Consider the following 19,097-nt stretch of genomic DNA (forward strand, 5'->3'; position numbering starts at 1 on the left):
TTCCCCCAGTTCCATTCTTCTTCCTCAAGATTGCTTTGGCTATTCGAGGTTTTTTGTATTTCCATACAAATTGTGAGATTATTTGTTCTAGTTCTGTGAAAAATATCATTGGTAGCTTGATAGGGATTGCAATGAATGTATAAATTACTTTGGGTAGTATAATCATTTTTACAATATTTATTCTTCCAATCCACGAACACAGTATATTTCTCCATCTATTCGTGTCCTCTTTGATTACTTTCACTAGTGTTTTATCGTTTTCTATGTACAAGTCTTTTGTTTCCTTAGGTAGATATATTCCTAAGTATATAATTCTTTTCATTGCAACAGTGAATGGAATAGTTTCCTTAATTTCTCTTTCTGTTTTCTCATTGTTAGTGTATAGGAATGCAAGGGATTTCTGTGTGCTAATTTTATATCCTGCAACTTTACTATATTCACTGATTAGCTCCAGTAATTTTCTGGCAGTGTCTTTAGGGTTTTCTAAGTAGAGGATCATGTCATCTGCAAACAGTGAGAGTTTTACTTTTTCTTTTCCAATCTGGATTCCTTTTATTTGCTTTTCTGCTCTGATTGCTGTGGCCAAAACTTCCAAAACTATGTTGAATAGTAGTGGTGAGAGTGGGCACCCTTGCCTTGTTCTAAAGTCAGGAACAAGACAAGGGTGCCCACTCTCACCACTACTATTCAACATAGTGGGTTTGTCATATATAGCTTTTATTATGTTGAGGTATGTTCCTTCTATTCCTACTTTCTGGAGGGTTTTTATCATAAATGGATGTTGAATTTTGTCAAAGGCTTTCTCTGCATCTATTGAGATAGCCATATGCTTTTTATCTTTCAATCTGTTAATGTGGTGTATTATATTGATTGATTTGCGGATATTGAAGAATCCTTGCATTCCTGGGATAAAGCCCACTTGGTCATGATGTATGATCTTCTGAAGATGTTGTTGGATTCTAACTGCTAGAATTTTGTTAAGGATTTTTGCATCTATGTTCATCAGTGATATTGGCCTGTAGTTTTCTTCTTTTGTGGGATCTTTACCAGGTTTTGGGATTAGGGTGATGGTGGTCTCATAGAATGAGTTTGGAAGTTTCCCTTCCTCAGCAATTTTCTGGAAGAGTTTGAGTAGAATAGGTGTTAGCTCTTCTCTAAATTTTTGGTAGAATTCAGCTGTGAAGCCGTCTGGACCTGGGCTTTTGTCTGCTGGAAGATTTCTGATTACATCCTCTACTTCCGTGCTTATGATGGGTCTATTAAGATTTTCTATTTCTTCCTGGTTAAGTTTTGGAAAGTTGTACTTTTCTAGGAACTTGTCCATTTATTCCAGGTTATTCATTTTATTGCCAGATAATTGCTGATAGTATTCTCTAATAATCCTTTGTATTTCTGTGTTATCGGTTGTGATCTCTCCATTTTCATTTCTAATTTTATTGATTTGGTTCTTCTCCCTTTGTTTCTTGATGAGTCTGGCTAGTGGTTTGTCGATTTTATTTACCTTCTCAAAGAACCAGCTTTTGGCTTTGTTGATTTTTGCTATGGTCTCTTTTGTCTCTTTTGCATTTATCTCTGCCCTGATTTTTATGATTTCTTTCCTTCTACTGACCCTGAGGCTCTTCATTTCTTCCTTTTCTAGTTGCTTTAGATGTAGAGTTAGATTATTTAGTTGACTTTTTTCTTGTTTCTTGAGGTGTGCCTGTATTGCTATGAACTTCCCCCTTAGCACTGCTTTTACAGTGTCCCAGAGGTTTTGGGTTGTTGTGTTTTCATTTTCATTCATTTATATGCATATTTTGATTTCTCTTTTGATTTCTTCTATGATTTGTTCATTATTCAGCAGCGTTTTGTTCAGCCTCCATATGTTGGCATTTTTAATAGTTTTTCTCCTGTAATTGAGATCTAGTCTTACTGCATTGTGGTCAGAAAAGATGCTTGGAATGATTTCAATTTTTTTGAATTTACCAAGGCTAGATTTATGGCCCAGGATGTGATCTATTCTGGAAAAGATTCCGTGTGCGCTTGAGAAAAAGGTGAAATTCATTGTTTTGGGGTGAAATGTCCTATAGAGATCTATTAGGTCTAACTGGTCTATTGTATCATTTAAAGTTTGTGTTTCCTTGTTAATTTTCCATTTAGTTGATCTATCCATAGATGTAAGTGGGGCATTACAATCTCCCACTATTATTGCATTGTTGTTAATTTCCCCTTTCATACTTGTTAGTAATTGTCTTACATATTGCGGTGCTCCTATATTGGGTGAATAAATATTTAGAATTGTTATATCTTCTTCTTGGATTGATCCTTTGATCATTATGTAGTTTCCTTCTTTGTCTCTTTTCACAGCCTTTGTTTTAAAGTCTATTTTATCTGATATGAGTACTGCTACTCCTGCTTTCTTTTGGTCTCTGTTTACATGGAATATCATTTTCCAGCCCTTCACTTTCAGTCTGTATGTGTCCCTCGTTTTGAGGTGGGTCTCTTGCAGACAACATATATGGGGGTCTTGTTTTTGTATCCATTCAGCCAGCCTTTGTCTTTTGGTTGGGGCATTCGACCCATTTACGTTTAAGGTAATTATTGATAAGTATGATCCTGTAGCCATTTTCTTTACTGCTTTGGGTTCGAGTTTACACACCCTTTCTGTGTTTCTTGTCTAGAGAAGATCCTTTAGCATTTGTTGGAGAGCTGGTTTGGTGATGCTGAATTCTCTCAGCTTTTGCTTGTCTGTAAAGCTTTTGATTTCTCCTTCATATTTGAATGAGATCCTTGCTGGGTACAGTAATCTGGGCTGTAGGTTATTTTCTTTCATCACTTTAAGTATGTCTTGCCATTCCCTCCTGGCCTGAAGAGTTTCTGTTGAAAGATCAGCTGTTATCCTTATGGGAATCCCCTTGGGGGTTATTTGCTGCTTTTCCCTTGCTGCTTTTAATATTTGTTCTTTGTGTTTGATCTTTGTTAATTTGATTAATATGTGTCTTAGAGTATTTCGCCTTGGGTTTATCCTGTTGAGGACTCTCTGGGTTTCTTGGACTTGGGTGATTATTTCTTTCCCCACTTTAGGGAAGTTTTCAACTATTATCTCCTCAAGTATTCTCTCATGGTCTTTTTGTCTTCTTCTTCTGGGACTCCTATGATTCGAATGTTGGAGCGTTTAACATTGTCCCAGAGGTCTCTAATATTGTCCTCATTTCTTTTAATTCGTTTTACTTTGTTCCTGTTTCATTTATTTCTACAATTCTATTTTCTAGCTCGCTTATCCTGTCTTCTGCCTCTGTTATTCTACTGTCTGTTCCCTCCAGAGTGTTTCTGATCTCATCTATTGCATTATTCATTGTATACTGACTCTTTTTTATTTCCTCTAAGTCCTTATTAAACCTTTCTTCCATCTTCTCAATCCTTTTCTCCAGGTTATTTATCTGTAACTCCATTTTACTTTCAAGATTTTGAATCATTTTCACCATCAAAATTCGAAATTCTTTATCAGGTAGATTCCCTATATCTTCTTCTTTTGTTTGTGTTGGTGGGCAATTATCTTGTTCCTTTACTTGCTGGGTATTTCTCTGCCTCTTCATCTTGCTTATATTGCTTTGCTTGGGGTGGCCTTTCCCTCTTCTGGCCGTTTGTGGAGTTCTCTTTATTATGTAGTTTCCTTGCTGTGTGTGGGGTTGGACGGGTGACCTGTCAAGGTTCCCTGGTTAGGGAAGCTTGTGTCGGTGTTCTGGTGGGTGGAGCTGGATTTCTTCTCTCTGGAGTGCAATGTAGTGTCCAGTAATGAGTTATGAGATGTCAGTGGGTTTGGAGTGACTTTGGGCAGCCTGTATATTGAATCTCAGGGCTATTTTCCTGTTTTGCTGGAGAATTTGTGTGGTATGTCTTGCTCTGGAACTTGTTGACCCTTGGGTGGTGCTTGGTTTTAGTGTAGGTATGGAGGCGTTTGATGAGCTCCTATCGATTAATGTTCCCTGGAGTCAGGAGTTCTCTGGTGTTCTCAGGATTCAGGCTTAAGCCTCTTGCCTCTGGTTTTTGGTCTTATTCTTGGAGTAGCCTCTAGACTACTCTATCTGTCATTTCCAAGGTGGTTCCCTCTGTTTTAGCTTCTGTTTGCTGGTCTCTTCAGTGTCTAATTTCCGCCCTGACACTAGGGTGCGGGTGGACACTTTTTAAGGCTCAGTTGTTCAGTCCTGTTATGGGAAGGGAGGAACGCTGCAGACAAATATCTCTGGCATCTGTGGGGAGTGCTCGCAGCGTCTCGGCCACACTGGGTTTGCCCCCAGTCACAGCACGTGTGCTGTCCCAGTCTACACTGCACAGGCTCTAGGTTGCTCTGCCAGAACTGTCCGAGGCCGGTGCTGGGTTGTATGCACTTCCCAGGTCTGAGTGGCTCAAGTTCAGGTTCTCGGGTACTCCACAAATGCACAGACTTGGTTGGGCCTGAGTTTTGTGCCTTCCCCGGTCCGAGCAGCTCAGCTGACCAGGTGTTTGACGAGTGCGGTCGCTGCGACTTATCACCTCCCCAGTCCCTGCCACTCAGTTTTCTGGGTTTACAACCGGTGCACCTTCTCAGGTGGTATCAACCGGCCCGAGCCCAAGAAGTCTTGATTAGCAATGAAGCCTGCCTGCAGTTTGTATCGGATGCCTTACTGGGGCCGCGGTTGCCCCCTCCAGCTCTGGCTGCCCTCCCTGCCTGTCTCGGCAGGGGATGGGGGATGGGCTGACCGCAGCCGGCTCGCTCTGCTCAGCCCTTTGTTCTGTGAGCGGGGCTGGCAGAATCTTAGGTTAGAGCTTTCCGCCTTTTTGTGGGGAAGCTATCCCAGTCTGCTTTGCTATCCCCAGTTCTCTCGGATTGTTCTCGCAGCATTCAAGCCCAGTCCTCTAAGCAGTTCAGCCGGCTCCTCCCTGTCCAGCCCCCACTTGCTAATGGCGTATGCAGGCCTCTGTGCTGCTTCTCAGCTGGGAGTTACCATTTGGCAGGTAATCTGTGGGTTTTAATTCTTTCTTTCTTCTTCCTCCCGGTTATGTGGCCCTCTGAGGTTCCAAGGCTCGCCACAGACTGGTCAGTGAGAGTGTTTCCTGGTGTTTGGAAAATTCTCTCTTTTTAAAGCCTCCCTTCCCGGGACGGAGCTCTGTCCTTACTTCTATTGTCTCTCTTTTTATCTTTAATGTTTTTTCCTACCTCCTTTCGAAGACAATGGGCTGCTTTTCTGGGTGCCTGATGTCCTCTGCCAGCATTCAGAAGTTGTTTTGTGGACTTTACTCCGCGTTCAAATGTTCTTTTGATGAATTTGTGGGGGAGAGAGTGGTCTCGCCGTCCTATTCCTCCGCCATCTTGTTCCTTCTCATCAAAGTATAATTTTAAATACAGTGGTCAGGATGGGCCTCACTGAGATGAGGAGACTTGAAGGATATGAAAAAAATTAGCCATGTGGATACCAGAGAAAACTTCTAGAAAGAGCACAAGAGAAGCATACCTGGAGCATTTGAGGAATACCATGAAGGTTGGTGTGGCCAAAGCAGGACAGGGGAGAAAACGAGCGACAGAGAAATAGTAGATGAGCATAGCAAAACAAAGCAGATGTGGTGATTACACAGGGCCTTATAAATGATTGTGAGACTTGGCTTTTACTCTGAAACAAGAAACCAATGCACAGACCAAAGAAGAGTGGCATGATCTGACTAAAGTTTCAAAAAGAACATCCTATGATGAGAGTTCAGACCAGGAGGGGAAAGATCAGTTAAGAACCATTTCCGTTACACAATAAGAGGGTAGATTAATTTAGTATGACAAATTGACTTCAATATATAAAAGCCTGTTTCTTGCTAACATAGGTAGACCTTAGAGATATTGTGGGTTCGGTTCCAGAACACCACAAAAATGCAAAATTGCAATAAAGTGAGTCTCACAAATTATTTGGTTTCCCAGTGCATGTAAGTTAATATTTACATGCTACTGTGTAACAGCATTACAACTAAAAAATAATATACATATCTAAATTTTAAAATATTCTATTGCTAAAAAATGTCAACCATCACCTGAGCCTTCAGTGAGTCATAATCTGGTGCAAGGTCTTACCTAATGTTGATGACTGCTGACTGATAAGAGTGGTGGCTGCTGAAGGTTGGGAAGCTGTGGCCATTTCTTAAAATAAGACAACTATGATGTCTGCCTCACCCATGGACTCTTCTTTTCATGAACAATTTCTCTGCAGCAAGCAATGCTATTTGGTAGCATTTTACCCAGAGTAAAACTTTCAAAGTCAGAGCCAATCCTCTCAAATTCTGCTTTATCAACTAAGTTTATGTACTATTCTAAAACCCTTGTCATTTTGACAATCTTCACAGCACATTCCCCAGCACTCGACTCCACCTCAAGAAATCCCTTTGCTCATCCACAAGTGTTAACTTCTCATCTATTGAACTTTTACATGAGATTGCAGCAATTCAGTCACATTTTCAGGCTTCACTTCTAATTCTAGTTCTCTTGATATTTCTGCAGTTACTCCCTCGACTGAAGTCAAGAACCCCTCAAAGTCATCCGTGAGGATTGAAATCAACTTCTTCCAAACTCCTGTTAATGTTGATATTTTGACCTCTTCCTATGAATCATGAATTTTCTTGATGGAAAAAGGTGATTCCATTCCAGAAAGTTTTCACTGGTTTTGCTCAGATCCATCAACAGAAATAAAACACATTTCTTAAATAATAAAGACCTAGAAGTCAAAATTACTCCTGATCCAAGCTGCAGGATGGATGCTGCATTGAAAGTGGAAGTGTTAAAGTTGTTCAGTTGTGTCTTACTCTTTGCAAACCCATGGACTGTAGCCCAGTGCCAAGCTCATCTGTCCACGGGATTCTCCAGGCAAGAATACTGGAGTGGGTTGCCATTTCCTTTTCCAGGGGGTCTTCCCAACCCAGGGATCAAACTCACATCTCCTACCTTGCAGGCAGACTCTTTACCACCTGAGCTACCAGGGAAGCCCTGCAGCCATGAAAAAAACATTAATATCATATATCTCCACCAGAGCCCTTGGGTGATCAGGTGCATTGCCAATGAGCAGCAATATTTTGAAAGGAATAGCTTTTTCTGAGCAGTAGATCTCAACAGCGGGCTTAAAATAGTAAACCATGTTGTAAACAGATGAGCTGTCATCCAGGTTTTTTTGTTCCATTTATAGAGCACAGGCAGAGTAGATTTAGCATAACTTGTAAGGGCCCTAGGATTTTCAGAATGGTAAATGAGCACTGGCTTCAACTCAAAAGTGACCATCTGCACTAGAGACCTTAACAACAAGACCCAAACCCTGTCCTCTGAAGCCAAGCATTGACTTTTCCTCTCGAGCCATGAAAGACCTAGATGACTATTCTTCCCATGTAAAGATATGAATTCCAATTTTATTCACACTGAAAATCTGTTGTTTTGTATAACGACCTTTGCTAATTATCTTAGCAAGATCTTCTGGATCCTTGCTGTAGCTTGTATATCAGCACTTGCTGCTTCATCTTGTACTTTGATGTTATGAGATGGCTTCTTTCCTTAAACCTCAGGATCCAGTCTTTGCTAGCTTCAGACTTTTCTTCTGCAGCTTCCTCATCTCTCTCAGTCTTCACAGAACTGAAGAGCATTAGGACCTTGCTCTGAATCAGGGTTTGGCTTAAGGGAATGTGGTGGCTGGTTTGATCTTCTATCCAGACCATGCAAACTCTCTCCACATCAGCTATTAACTATTTCACTTTCTTATCATTTGTGTGTTCACTGGAGTGGCACTTTTCAGGAACTTTTCCTTTGCATTCACAAACTGGCTAACTGTTCAGCACAAGAGGCCTAGCTTTTTGGTCTATCTCAGCTTTCAACCAGCCTTCCCTACTAAGCTTAATCATACCTAGCTTCTGAATCAAAGTGAGAGATGTGCAATTCTTTCTTTCACGTAAACACTTAAGAAGCTATTGCAAGGATTATCAATTGGCCTTATTTCAATATTGTTGTGTCTCAGGAAACAGGGAGGCCTGAGAAGGAGGAGAAAGACGGTGGGGGGGGGGGGGCGGGAATGGCCAGTTGGTGGAGCAGTCAGAAAACTCACATTTATTAAGTACACCATCTTATGTGGAGGTGGTTAATGGTGCCCCAAAACAATTACAATAGTAACACTGATCACAGATCACCAGAACAAAACGTCAACAATACAAAGCTTAAAATATTGTGGGAATTCTCAAAATGTGACACAGAGACACAAAGTGAGCAAATGCTGATGGAAAAATGGCTCTGACAGACTGGTGTGAAACGCAGGGTTACCACAAACCTTCGATTTGTTAATGTAATATCTGCAAAGCACAACAAAACTAAGTATGAAAGTGAAAAGTCGCTCAGTTGTGTCCAACTCTCTGCAATCCCATGGACTATACAGTCCATGGAATTCTCCAGCCCAGAATACTGGAGTGGGTAGCTGTTCCCTTCTCAAGGGGATCTTCCCAACTCAGGGACTGAACCCAGGTCTCCCGCATTGCAGGTGGATTACCAGCTGAGCCACAAGTGAAGCCGAAGAATACTGGAGTGGGTAGCCTAACCCTTCTCCAGTGGATCTTCCCGATGCAAGGATCAAACTGGGGTCTCTTGCATTGCAGGCGGATTCTTTACCAACTGAGCTATCAGGGAAGCAAAAACTAAGTATGCCTGTATATAATTTCTAGGTAAGTATTCAGGTCAAGAACACAACTGTCCTACATCCAGATATCTTCCATCTGGTAGCTCCACCATCTCCTTGTCAAGAGTTCCTAGTTTTTATCTGAATCTAAGCAGAAGGTAAAAATAATTCAGAAGGACTTGGGTGGAAAGTTTTAATGGACCCGACAATAAGCTTCACTTCTGTTCCACAAGAAAAAATTGTCACATGGACATGACTATTGAAAAAAAAAAAAAAAGCTGATGAAATTTAGAGTAACCTTATTTCCAAAGAAAGAATGGATTTCGGTGGGAATCTAGAAGTTTCCAAAGTACATACTTGAATGGTAGCTATGGAGATAGTAAGAAGTGGTAGAATTCTAGACATGTTCTGGACTTCTTCTGAAGACAGACCCAATAGGACTTCCTGATGGATTAACTGCGCAAAGATGAGAGAGAATAAAATAAAAAGCAATCAAGGATGATGCATGGTTTGGATTGGTTCAAATGTAAGGAACTGACAGTACCTGAGATGTGGAAAGCTCTGGTAAAGCAGGTTTGGGAAGGAGGATAAAGGTCAGTTCTCCTTTGGATGTGTTATATTTGGGATGCCCACTAGATAACTGGAGGAGGAGGTAGAGCAGGCACTGGGTATATAGTCTGGAATTTGGGGAGAGTGAACTGGACTGGAAATATAATCAAGACCATGTGATTATTCTACCCATATATAAATTTTTACTCTATGTTTTAATGTCCAATGATAAATCCCTGCTTGACTCAATTATTAGTGAAAACATCATTACCATTCTTTGTACATTTCTAGCTACTAATCTACTGGAAAGAACAATCTTCTCCCCTTTGTTTTCCTCTCTGTATTCGGGAGGGTTTTTCTTTTTAAGTAACATTCAGTTCAGTCACTCAGTCATGACCAACTTTTTGCGACCCCATGAATCACAGCATGCCAGGACTCCCTGTCCATCACCAACTCCCAGAGTTCACTCAAACTCATGTCCATCGAGTCAGTGATGCCATCCAGCCATCTCATTCTCTGTCGTCCCCTTTTCCTCCCACCCCCAATCCCTCCCAGCATCAGAGTCTTTTCCAGTGAGTCAACTCGTCGCATGAGGTGGCCAAAGTATTGGAGCTTCAGCTTTAGCATCAGTCCTTCCAATGAACACCCAGGATCGATGTCCTTTAGAATGGACTGGTTGGATCTCCTTGCAGTCCAAGGGACTCTCAAGAGTCTTCTCCAGCACCACAGTTCAAAAGCATCAATTCTTCGGCGATCAGCTTTCTTCACAGTCCAACTCTCACATCCATAAATGACCACGGGAAAAACCATAGCCTTGACTAGACGGACCTCTGTTGGCAAAGTAATGTCTCTGCTTTTGAATATGCTGTCTAGGTTGGTCATAACTTTCCTTCCAAGGAATAAGCGTCTTTTAATTTCATGGCTGCTTATACACTTACAAATTCTCTTTTCATTCAATGTGTTGTAATTCATTACTATCATTCTTTCTGATGTCAAATTGTCCCAAACGTTGCTTGTAGGAACTCTTCAAGTGGGACCCTATCTATTTTTGACACATCCTCATCCACCTGCTTTCTGACATAAGATGTTCCCAGACCTCCCACCCCTATATTCTAGAATCAGGAAATTTCTCTAAGGAGCGCTGACTCCTTGTAGTAGGAAATAGTACTTGGAAACTAAAATCTGAGTACTGGTTTTATTGGTTCTTACTGGGACATTTCTTCTAAGACCTTTCCATGAACTGAAATGGAAAATACATTTTTAAAAATCGATGGGGTCATACTGATACCTCCAATTCAAATTCAATCCCACAGCATATTTGTCATTTTCCTCCCATTCCGTATTTGCATCTCCTAAAACTTTGGTTCCCCAGAATCCAGTATAATGACTCCTTTGCTCTATCCTATGTTACAACAAGATAACTGCAGAATTTCTGAACAAGTACCAGCAACAACCACAAACCAACTAACTATAGTTAAAAGATCTTTTCATAGGTTTCAGATCTTAGAATATTTCCTTCTACGTATGAATAGCCAAAACAATAAATCTGTTGTCGTTCAGTCGCTCAGTAGTGTCTGACTCCATGACCCCATGGACTGTAGCATGCCAGGCTTCCCTGTCCTTCACTATTTGCTGGAGCTTGCTCAAACTCATGTCCACTGAGTCGGTGATACCATCCAACCATCTCATCCTCTGTCGTCCTCTTCTCCTCCCGCCTTCAATCTGTCCCAGCATCACGGTCTTTTCCAATGAGCCGACTCTTCACACCAGGTGGCCAAAGTACTGGAGTTTCAGCTTCAGTATCAGTTCTTCCAATGGATATTCAGGACTGATTTCCTTTAGGATTGACTGGTTTGATCTCCTTGCATTTCAAGAGTCTTCTTCAACACCACTGTCGGAAGGCATCAATTCTTTGGCACTCAGCCTTCCTTACAGGCCAACTCTCACATTCATACATGACGACTGGAAAAACCATAGCTTTGACTAGATGGACCTTTGTCAGCAAAGGGGTGATAACGTTATGAATTTGTTACGTTCACTTGTTTCTATTTGTATTCAATTTTAGAGTCTTTTAAATCCTTTTTAATTTGGCTATTTAAATATGTGAGATACTTGCAGAAGTAACACACCTTCAGAGAAGTCTCACTTCCACCCTTATCCCCTCTACCCTGCTCCTCACCCACTCCTTATAGAAAACTATTTCACTATTATCTGGGTTAACCTTCCTGTGTTTCTCTTTTGCAAAAGTAAGATTTATTTCTCTCTTATTTTCCCTTCTTTATTACTAAATAGGGACCATAATTACTACATATAAATTCTGTATATGGAAATAATCCATATCAGCTCATAGAATTTGTCCTTATTCTTTTTAGTATTGTAATTTATTCAATCAGTTGCCTAGGAACATTTAGATTTTTTTTCAACATTCTGCCATTACAAATAATCCTACAGTGAAAAACTTTTGAGCATATGCTATTTCATATATGTACAGGCAATTCATCAGAGTAAATCAGAGTAGGATCTGGACTGCTAGATCAAATGATAAATGTAGATGTTAGACATTACAAAGCTACCATATAAAGTTGCAGCATTTCACATTCCCATCAGCAACAGAGGAGTGCCTATTTCCTCACAGGTTTACCAACTAAGAGTATATTCTAAACTGCTGAACTTTTGCCAATCTGAAAAGTGAAAATTTTCAGTGTATATTTTAATTTGCATTTCTCTTATTAATGAAGTGGAAGATCTTTTCATATATTATCATGTCATATATATATATACATATATCTCTTTTGGTGAACTGTCCATGACTTTTGCTTTTTAAAATCATGATTTAAATCTTTTATTGATGGAAAAATTACTTCAATAACATTACAATGATGCCTTTAAACTTTGTTTTAAGAAGAATAAAACAATAAGAAATGGAAGAATGTATAAATTCACTTAAAAGAATACTAACATCACTTAAAACTATACTGTCTTATTCTATCCTGTGTTCCAAACAGTCTATTAAAAAGTGAGAAGAATGTTAAGAAAAATGCATTCAAGTTACAATTTTATGATGTTAAGTAGCATCAACAGTTAATCTCACAAACAACCACACCACTGAAGAAGGTCAAAGTTTGGGAAACAAATGATTGAGAGACATTTTGTAATGGTTTCATTACACCCACCTCATTAGTACAGGTAATTCTCCGAGGATGAGGGGCTTCTTGTTGCAGTTGATATACTGGGAAGTTAGAAAATAAAGATGTCAGTTTCCCTTATGCAGAACATCTGAATATATTAGGAATCAAAGCCTGCCTGCTTTTTAACTTTCATAAGAAAACTGTGGTACAGTCCTATTTGCTATTAAATTTTGTTATGAAAACAGTAAAGAAAGTAAGCCAAAGCATATTTAGTGAAAGCCCAGAAGCAAACACAAATAAAAAAATTATAAGCCACAGAAGTGTTATAACAACTCAATACTGGATATCTGGCTCTGCTCTCCATAATCTGGTCATTTATTTTCTTCAATTTTTATGGATATATTACATAAAGAATGTCCCTGTTATAAACAAATTTTAACAGCACATTATTAAGTGTCAAACTTGAAACTAAAATTAGGATTTATAGGCTAGATGTAACACATACACGTTTTTCTCCCCTATTTATGTTATGAACATTTATCTTCAAAGATAATCTCCCCTAGAAACAAAGTTTCTGAGCCAAAGTTACCACCACCTATTCAACTAGGGTAAATGCAACAAGAGAGAATTCAAACACCAAATAGCTAGTCAGAGGATAATTGTTTGGACATCTGAAAATGGACTGGTGAAAAATTTTATCAATACCATGTCCTTCTAAGGGCTTCCCAGGTGACTCAATGGTAAAGAATCTGCCTGCCAATGCAGGAGATGCAGGTTCAATCCATGGGTCAGGAAGATCCCCTGGAGAAGGAAATGGCAACCCACTCCAGTGTTCTTGCCAGGATAATCCCATGGATAGAGGAACCTGGCCTGCTATAGTCCATGGGGTTGCAATGAGTCAGAGAAGATTGAGCACACACACACATGTCCTTCTAAGACTCACTTCAAGCTTTTTGACTTGACACAAAGAAAAAAATCCAAAGAATGTATGGTTATCAGAGAAAGTGTGTTTATGTAGGTCTAAGTTTATCTCCTGGAGAAAATCTGTTTTCTATTTCTACACATATAATCAACATATAACTGAATGTAATAGTGTATTTAAATACGTAGACATTTGGTCAATGTAATGTCTGGGACAGCATCTGGCATTGCCAAATAATACAGGGCTCACATTTCAAGTGGACATATTATATAGACTCTGCCTCTGATGATATTCACATATAGTGCAGAGACATATATAAATATACACAGTTAGACTATGTATGTGTGTGTGTATGAAAGTGAAAGCCACTCAGTCATTTCCGACTCTTTGCGACCCCATGGACTATTTGTGACCCATGGATTATATACAGTCCATGGGATTCTCCAGGCCAGAATACTGGAGTGGATAGCCTTTCCCTTCTCCAGGGGATCTTCCCAACCCAGGTCTCCTGCACTGCATGTGGATTCTTTACCATTAGAGCCACCAGAGAAGTCTGTGTGTGTATACATACAGTAAATATACTAAGAACATACACAGACACACATCACTGTTCTGTACTGCTATGTAAAGGCAACAAAGTACTGAAATTGCAGATCTGAACTCCTGAACTAGACCACCTGGAATCTGAATGCTGGTGCTCTGCCACTAACATTGCACACTGAGCATCAGTTGTCATTGTTTGAAAATGGGGATAACAATAGTTTCTACTTTATAGATTACTGAAAGGATTAAAGACTGTATGTGAAAGACTTAAAACAGTCCCCAGCATATGACAAACAACAAAGATTAGCTATTTTTATATGTAGGTGACTGATACAGAAAATTTTTAACAATAAATATTTGATTATCACAATGCATCTTCAGGTCATCACCACAACATAACAACATGGTAATGCTATGATTTAAAAGGTGCTAAGAAGATGAAGCTTTACTGTTTAAGAATAAAAAATAAACAAAACACTTCCTCATTTAATAATGTTTAACATCTACTGATAGAAATGTATTCCTTTGCCTTATTCTCCTTGGTGCAAAAATCCCTAAGAGACAAAATATATTAATATAGTTTAGACAACCATATTTTACGTTGAAAGTTGGTTTTTCAAAAATACTCCCGTGAATATGTTTTTTATGGATTAAAAAGATGATATGAAGGGAATAATTCTGAGATTGGAAGGGAAGAGAGAAAGCAGTGACAATAAATCTGTGTGGCTCACTTAGCGAGAGCACATGTGCATCACCAGCGTGTACACGTTGCATCACTTCAGTTGTGTCCAACTTTGCGACCCTATGGACCATAGGCTCCTCTGTCCATGGGATTCTCCAGGCAAGAATACTGGGGTGGGGTGCCATGCCCTCCTCCAGGGGATCTTCCCAACCCAGGGATGGAACCTGCATCTCCTGGATTTCCCACAAAGGCAGGCAGGTTCTTTACCACGAGAGACACGTGAAGCCCAGAGATAACTGTAAATCTCCATCCTCCCAAGAGGACCAAAACATAATTTGCAAAAAGGTCCATTCTTCAGGTCCATTTCTCCCTATCTGTAACTAAGATGTGAAAATTCAGTTTACATTTCTGTTTTGAGCAGTAGTTTTCCTTTGTCAAGAAAATGTTTTAGAAAGTAGGGTCACCCGTGGAAACTCAATTATGAGAACTGAGTAGTGCCCAAGGAGGATATTACAATTTCCTAGAGAAAGTAAAGTGTTGAGTTTGAGTAAAAGCACAAAAATACTGTAGCATCTGGTTATCATCAGTGGCGCATTCACCTTTTCAGTAAGCAGATGCTAAGATAAGCCAGTATGAAAAAGACTGACAACCTCATAAGAATTTTACCCTTTGCTTCCATCAGAGTTTCAAAGGATACAGTTCTGTTTGATTGAGAAGAGTAATTTTTAGACAAACACGTCCCCTACTGGCTTGGTACCAAGGATTAATCTAGCTCTATGACTCATTTTTAATAAAAATACACATAAAGGAAGGGTCTTTGAATACTGGATATCATATAACTGAATATAACATATGAATTCAGGGAATGTTCATCAAAAGGATCATCAAAAATCATAAACTGTAATTAATAAAGAATAATTAATTCAGGCCCTTCTAAATTTAGAAGGTATTTTTTTTTTAATTTAAGCTGAAAGTCAGCTGAAACTTAAATTGAACAATCGTGTTCAATTCACCAAAAATTAACAGCTAAATTCAAGATAACATAAGATATGATTAAAGTACTCAACATTTTTCAATCACCTCAAAAGTGTCAATGTTTATGTACTTCTTACAGAAATTCTTAGTACCTAGAGACAATACATTGTGAATCATGTTCAGAGTCCTCAAGCTGGCATCCTGAGATCAAAATTGGCTTACATGTGTTTTTTCAGCATCTGTTTTTTAAATTAAAATTTTGTTTCTAACATTTAAAAATTAAGAGATTTAGCAACAAAAATAAAAGCAAAACACAATTCCAGCTCCTCTTGAAACTGTGAGGCCCCTGCTTGATTTCAAGAAAGACATATTGAAAAACAACAAAACTGCATTTACTTTAAGAGTTCTCAACTTGGACATCTTGCTAACTCCTACTTAGTTATTGATTTGAATTTTTAAGGTATTAGAATTATGTTCTCACAAGCTCAACTGAACCAAAATCAGAATGCAAAAAATAGACACAGGTTAAATGTTTCTTATAGAATCACAGTGAAAATAAGTTTCTTATAGAATCACATTTTGAAAAGCTGCTCAGACCACACCAAGCTAAGGAGAGAAGAAAAATCCTTAACATGCTGCAACTTTTGACATGAGAATGTAACTGTCCCCTTCAGTTTTATAGATGTAGTACAGAATAGCTTGAACAATCAAAACATTCTGAATAGCTTTCATTCTGCTTGTATCTCCTTATGTGGACAGATATACATGATTTTTTTAAAGTCTCAATCCATTTAGATTTTACGACACCATTTTGAGAATTACTTTAATTATAAAAATTTAAGTCACAATACAGAGAAGGTAACATATGCATTATGGTTTGTCAGTCCCAAAGATGATCAAACAGAATTTGTTACTTATCAACTCTGAATAAGGCATATATAGGAATTAAAGAAAATGTCACAGCTCAATTACTGAGGGTACTGGGGAGGGCCTTTTACCCCAGTAACTTAAAACTTCAATCACTCATGATGAAATAGGGGTGTCACAGACTTGTCAGTTCTAAAACACTTTTCCTATTAAAATGCACAGACTCTAGAACATGTGAACTTCTTACAGTATTATTATTAAATACCTTATTGGGGATTATTTACAGTTACCTGGACATAAAACTGTAAAAGTAACTGTGAGTGGCAAAGGCAAAACAAACAAAAAGAAAACAATTCAACCCACATCTCAATTTTTTCTAGATTCAGAATTTTGACAAACACACTTAACAATCTAAACAATCATCATACCAATTACTTCAATGTGAGAATGTAATTTTTACATGTTTCTCATTAGTTAAAATGTGCACATATACAAATTCTTAGACAACACCATGATTTCATAAAGTAATTTCACATGACTCATTTTAAATACGGGATAGGCCTTTCAGCTTGGCTTTAATCATAAAATTTCCTTGAATTGGAAGTTTTTGCATTTGATGGTCAGAAAATAAAGTCTATTCTAATAATTTCCTCCTTTTTCCACTATTAAAATGATGAGGGGTGGCAGTGTTCTTCAGGCTTGAAGTCACTAAAAGAAACTATTAAAATTCAGTATTATCATCAAAATAAAAGAGGAAATATGCCATTTTTAAGACAAATGGTTGCTACTCTAAGACATATGAAGATAGAGAAAATACAAATTGCATATACCACATTTAGCAGGCAATATTCTTCAGGGGGAAAAATCGCCACTATGATTAAATAACAGTCTGAGGTTTTATAAATGCTCTTACATTAAAATGCGCAAGGCACAAGTCAGAGCAAAGGGAATAAAGATAAATTGAAAACTAGAAAATGCAGAGAAAAATTTAAATAGTCCTCCCGCCAATGAGATTATACGACAAAATCTTTGAGAGGTAAAGAACATTAGTCATTTTTATACATTTAACTATACTCCCCAGAAACAAAAAGAAAGCAGCAGGGGTAGGGGAAAATACATCTATGGAAATATTTTTAGAGACTGTTCAGTTTTGCTTACTATAATTAGCCCAAAGTGGAAATCTATTAAATATATTGTTCTGGGAACACAAAACAAATAAGAATCTGAATTACTGCTCTTTCAGTCAGCAAATTTCAACAACTTACAAATATCAAAACAGAGAATAACTCAATATTTACAAAGATGCTAATAATCTATATTTAAAGTTTTTTAGGTTGCTTATTCGACCCTAGACAGCATACAGAAGTTTACAGTACTGGTTTCTACAACAGCGCATTCATGGATTTTTTAAAAAACCAATTATTGTATTAACCTTATTTCCATTTTTAAAAAATCTGAAATAGCTTTTATTCGATGCAACAATATTCTCTAGGAAACAAGGAAGGGAAAATAAAGGACTAAGAACACAGACTCATCAGAAAAAAATTGTATTCTAATGCAAAGTTTAAAGAACAATATAGAATTCAAATGTCTCTCTCTTATATTTGGGAAGGCAATTCCTAAAAAAAAAAAAAAAGACTTTTCTTTTGCCTCTTTTTACCCATTCTTTCAATTTAGCCTCTTGACGTATCATTTATTTATTCTTTTTTGATATAAAGAATCAGGATCCAAGAAAAGAGTCCTTGAATTCTCAGTTAGTTTCTCCTTGCATTAGTTTTACCAGCCATTGTCAACAAGTGGTCTCAAGTTCCATAATACGGAGTTCCATGTGAACTCAGGGGGATGAGATGCATTCCTAACACTCAAACCATGTACAGGCTTCATGCAAATGTTCCTGTTTCCCCACAGTTTCTTTTCCTGTGTTAATCACAAATCCTGTTGTATATTAATTTTTCAATAGTGGGCACAAAATTGAGTCAATCTTCGTATCTATTGAAGATTAGATTCTAAAATCTAAAAATATCTTAAAATATTAACAATATCTTAATATTTTTATGTTACTTATAAAGCAGCATAACCCATCCAATTTAAAATTATGTGTACACTTACAGTAAGATTTCCATACAGGAGGTCTATATTCATCTGTATCTGAAAGAAAAAACAAGGTTAACGTTACTGAATATTTGTATTTTAAGTGAGTTATTTTAACCATCAATTCATTTAATATGTATTTGCTGAGGTCCACCTGTCCTAGGCATTGTGCTAGGCACTAAAGGGTATTCAAAGATTTTCAGTCTTGGTCCCTCCTTCCTTGGAATAAAATTTCACAGAGATTTTTGAAGAAAATTATTGTTATTTATTCAACTGCTTATCACTTGAGAACATCAAGCTTAACTGTTACTGTTTCAACATCACTGAGGTAATAGTCAATAATGTCTCTGGGCTTAACTTTCATTCCACTGAAAGATTCCAGAACTCATGGGAATTTTTCACTTTGGGAGGATGCCAGCAAAACTGGTTTTATTAACATTAGGAGAAAAGAACAGCAAGGTATGGACCTTAGTCCTCATACATCCTGGACAATCAAAACCAGGAAATGAGAAACACTTCAGTGAAGGTGAGTGTATCTGGGGAGCTACAAAGAACATGAGGTCAACACGTGCTCCCCAAGCCCATTCACCTCCCTCTGCTCGAATGTGGATTAGGACAGTGTGAAGAGGCAGTGGAAAGTGAGCGAAAGACAAGCACACGAGGGAGAAAGGCGAGGGGACAGCGCAGCCTGGCACTCTCAT

At 38.3% G+C, this 19,097-nt stretch overlaps 1 protein-coding gene across 2 annotated transcripts in view; it reads right to left on the minus strand.

The window, feature by feature from the left end:
• Positions 1 to 19,097, minus strand: part of CHN1 (chimerin 1) — a 212,560-nt gene that overhangs the window by 145,213 nt on the left and 48,250 nt on the right. For both annotated transcript variants that reach the window (XM_055397656.2, XM_088830214.1), the window contains exons 3-4: positions 18,415 to 18,453; positions 12,362 to 12,417 (exon numbers count right to left, since the gene is read on the minus strand). In XM_055397656.2, coding sequence (XP_055253631.1) covers positions 12,362 to 12,417; positions 18,415 to 18,453 — 95 coding nt within the window. The remainder of the gene's footprint in view (positions 1 to 12,361; positions 12,418 to 18,414; positions 18,454 to 19,097) is intronic.

This window comes from Moschus berezovskii, chromosome 2 (genome assembly GCF_049115385.1).
Source record: "Moschus berezovskii isolate FMDL1 chromosome 2, NW_MosBer_1.0, whole genome shotgun sequence".
In the NCBI taxonomy this organism is placed as follows: Eukaryota; Metazoa; Chordata; class Mammalia; order Artiodactyla; family Moschidae; genus Moschus; species Moschus berezovskii.